General features: G+C 51.9%; 1 protein-coding gene across 1 annotated transcript; it reads right to left on the bottom strand.

Moving 5' to 3' along the window:
• Nucleotides 1-1,137: 1,137 nt before the first annotated feature.
• SMAC4_13136 (uncharacterized protein) lies at nucleotides 1,138-1,911 on the bottom strand (the record flags this gene model as incomplete). Its single annotated transcript, XM_066091276.1, has 2 exons — nucleotides 1,138-1,381; nucleotides 1,886-1,911. 2 exons carry the CDS (start codon nucleotides 1,909-1,911, stop codon nucleotides 1,138-1,140), a joined length of 270 nt encoding a protein of 89 aa, XP_065945872.1.
• Nucleotides 1,912-3,883: the final 1,972 nt, after the last annotated feature.

The raw sequence follows: 3,883 nt of genomic DNA, 5'->3' as shown, positions 1-3,883 counted from the left end.
TGGCCAGATTGGGTATTCCGTAGCGCTGACGGGGTATGGAGTCGTTGTGGGTTCGCTGATGGATGCTGCCCCACGGCGCCGTTGCTATCTATTTTATTTATCCATTGAATTAAACGAGAGTGATCATTTGCTCAGTCTAGGGCCCGCCAGGGCAGGGTCTTTTGAGGACGCTAGACACCAAATCCCGACATGTAAGGTACGGGAGGTTCGCAAGGGCGAAGTCATGCGATGGTTGTCCACAAGATTCGGATCGATGTTATGCAATGCGCGAGTGCGTACGCGTCCACGTACCGGTCGCAGCCTTGTTGCTTTTGGTCATAACATTAGTGGTTTGGCATCCGGACGGAGTTGAGATAAGGTACCGACGGAGGAAATTTTTGGGTGTCATCGAGGTTGAGGGGAGTCGCCTGTCGCGACCACGGGCAGTTTGTCGTCTTTGGCGTTTTTTTTTCCTTTTTTTTTTTTTTTTTTTTTTGGCGCAGGGGCCTTCCATTGAGCTTTGTCTTCTTTGGGAACCCTTGTCAGATCTGTAACACGCTTTCTTTTGTCGATCCTGGTCGTGCTTGCCAGTGCAGTCCTCCGGTAGAACCCCCGACCAAATCCCTCGCTGGTATTTGGACTGAATCTCGTGTGGATCAGGTACCTAACTTCACCGTCCTCACGTCCAAGGGGTAATTTCTCGTGAGTGTGTATTTTTGCCCGGCAACACCGTGTCGAGGGGTCTCGGAGATCGGAGTTGAGTTCGTTGTCTTTGGCATCCATTTCAATAAGTAGTCAATAGTGTGCCCACTATCCGTCCTTCTCAAAATGAGCCCCGGGGGGTTGTTTCCCCAGCTAATCTTGTTCAATCAATCACCAATTCTCAGTTGGTCAATGTCACATCGCCGAATGTCACTCTATCGTCCCCGATGCCATCCACTACTGCTATGCGGGCGGTCCGTGATAGGTGTAGGGGTACCTGAGCTGAGAAATGTACTTACTTTCCTATAGTTCGGGCACTTCAATCTTTGGTCCTTTGTCTAGACCATTCTCGCTATTATTTGGCGGCTTGGGGGCACATTAGCCGACGTTCTTGTGTCCTGCTGCCAGTCATCTTTCCTCAGGGGTGATCATCGCTGTATCTTGTCTTCGGGAATCTCAAACAAACCTCCATGTGCGTCCAAGTAGTGTGGTGTAGTTCCCGGGGAGTTGGATAGACCCTCTCCTAGTACATACAGTGTTCGCCATCAGCGTGTCGAATGGCTCCGTGCGATCAGCATCGTTGCCACGTTTGAAAGCTCCGTAGGGACGACGATCAAACGCGAGCCGTTGATAGTTCCCTCCGCAAAAAGGACTACTTACACTAGCATCTGGATTGCCATGTGAAGCCGAGAATGAGGGGCTACATCATGGTGAATATTGATATCCAGAGTTTTCTCAGTATGGTTCTGTACTTCTTGCAGATGTGGCTGCTGCTCCTTACTCGGCCTCGCTCCTGACACTGATGGCCAGAAAGATACGGGGTTCCAATACTCCATCGTCTCCTGTTCTGGCCCCCTTGGCTAAGAATAACAGCCGCCCTGGAAGTCTCCCCGGCTCCCCTATTTGCACGCACCAGCGGAACACCGTCAATATCGGCGACCTGCCCAGCTGCCACTGACGGGGACCCCTTGTGAACCATACTCGGTTGTCCTAATAGGGAAGGGCGAGCCCCTGCGACGGTGTCATACATACTGGTTCCAACCTCTACACTACAGACAAGGACAGCCGTAGTCACGCCCCTGCCTTTACTGGCCGGTAGTGTAGTAGCTGAGAGATTAGATTTGTTTACAGTGGACGGCAGTGAGCCTGCGTACCGCAAAACGGTCTACATCAGCATCTTGAGACGGGCATGGGGCATACCTACCAGACACTCAATCCTCCCAGCATCATCTCGGTCTTCTCCGTACCGCTTTGAAGTCTTCTCGCAACCTTCCAGGCATGCCTTTCGTCTTGTGGACCGAAACATACGGTGGTGATAACGGAACGTTGATGCCACTGACTCTCCGCCGTGCCTTGTTGCAGGGAGGTACCCGTTCACCTCTACGACTACCTCCGGCCCTCCGCGCCTTCTCCAGCGTCCCAGGACAGACCATACTATCGAGATTGTGCCTGGGTGTTCTGTTCTTTGCCCAGTTTAGCCCTGTTATTCCAGTCAAATAGTGATTTCCTTGAGGCAAGGTGTCCGGCAAGGTGTCCAGAAGGTCGTTGGGCTCATCTCGATGGACCGAATGAACGAATAGGAGAGCTGGTCCTCTTTCTGCCCAAAGAGGCAATGAGCGACAGTGATCCAGTTCTGCATGCGTTATGGCAGGCGCGAGCACTCTCAAGCACACACGGTTACAGTGAATATTGAACGCGGAATAGCGAGTTGTGGAGGTTTGCTCCAATGCTACCAAGAAGCAGAATGCTGCACACCAGTCAGTCAGCCATTCGTGCCCCTTATCATCTGCATGATAATGAGATGTAAGTTGATTGGGAAAAGAAAGGAGGGAAAAATTAAAACTGACGCATCCAATATCCATCTGGGTCACAAGCTGCGTCAAACCCTTTTTTTGCCCAGCTGCCAGAAACGAGAAGAGGCATCATCATCATCATGTTGTTTGGTGAGCTGGTGCATCAGAGTAGATGGGTCTTGCCTGTCACAACAAGGCGACAACGACGACGGTGACGGTGACGACGATAACGTGTTCGCGCCCAACAAAGAGAGACATACCGTGCCAACAGTGAGATCTGATAAAAACCTCACATTAGATCCATTCCACACCCGTTGTCCGTCAAGTGCGGTGTTGATGGCTGGGCGATGGAGGTTGATGGAGATGATAGGGTGATGTGCTCACCTGCAAACCTGCCAACCTGGCGGGGGATCATGGGGACGTCGATGGAGGCGCCAGGGATGGCTACCCCACTTGATGTACCATTATTGGCCCGCTTGCCGTGGGCAACAAGGCAGAGTGGGCCAGGCTGCAGTACCCTTGCCTTGTGGACTCTTGCGGTGGTTTTTCGCTTCCTTTTATTCCCGGGTCCTCTCTGGCCGACCGCTTCGTGTCAACGTTTCCGCGGTGAGTCGTGAGCCCACACACCTTGACACCTTGGCTCAGCTTGGCCACGCCAGAATGCCGATAAAGTACCGTCATTTGCGCTGGGCAGCGTCTGAATGCCGGAACCAGTGCCATCGTTGAGAATGTGAATTTTCAGTGGTCTTTGTCCTCCTTAAGAAGGGATGAACACGTATAAGGTAATGAAGCGGTGCAGGAACTCACAGCTCTCGAGCGTGGACAGATTTTGCGGTGTAAAATGTAACATCCCTGTCCCCGTTTCGCAAACTACCAGATCTCATGTATAAAATTCCGAACCACTGTGGAGGCTCCCGTTCCGCAGTTTGGGGGTCCCGCCGCCGACCCACGGCTGACGACTCCGTGGATTCGGTCGCGGCTTCGCATTTGTGCATTGCTCGAGGGTTCTCAGAAATGTTGGGCTTCCACTTGACGGCGCTGGGTCCGAACGAATCTATATCATATCATAGGTGTATCGCCGCGCCGGTATCAATGCGTTTCGAAGCCGTTTCTTTCTGGTTTCGAACAATCATATGCGACTCGTTTGCATCGCGGTTTAGAATGCCAAATATGCGATATGGTTATAGGGCATTCAGCCCATTTGGCTTTATTTGGCTGATGATTGATGTCAGTGGCATACTTCATAGGCTTTCAACTCAGCGGAAAATGCCGTGACGCCAACCTGAAATCCCGACCTGATCGATTTCAATTTCGTCACGACGAAGGATTGAAAGGCTGTGGGAAGAAAAGGGGAACGCCCTCGCAATAAACAAAGCGAACCTCGACTATTTCTCGGCTGATATCATAGC

The sequence above is a fragment of the Sordaria macrospora genome, chromosome 1 (genome assembly GCF_033870435.1).
Source record: "Sordaria macrospora chromosome 1, complete sequence".
NCBI lineage: Eukaryota > Fungi > Ascomycota > Sordariomycetes > Sordariales > Sordariaceae > Sordaria > Sordaria macrospora.
The sequence above is the reverse complement of the archived record's forward strand: the minus strand, read 5'-3'. Positions and strand labels throughout refer to the sequence as shown.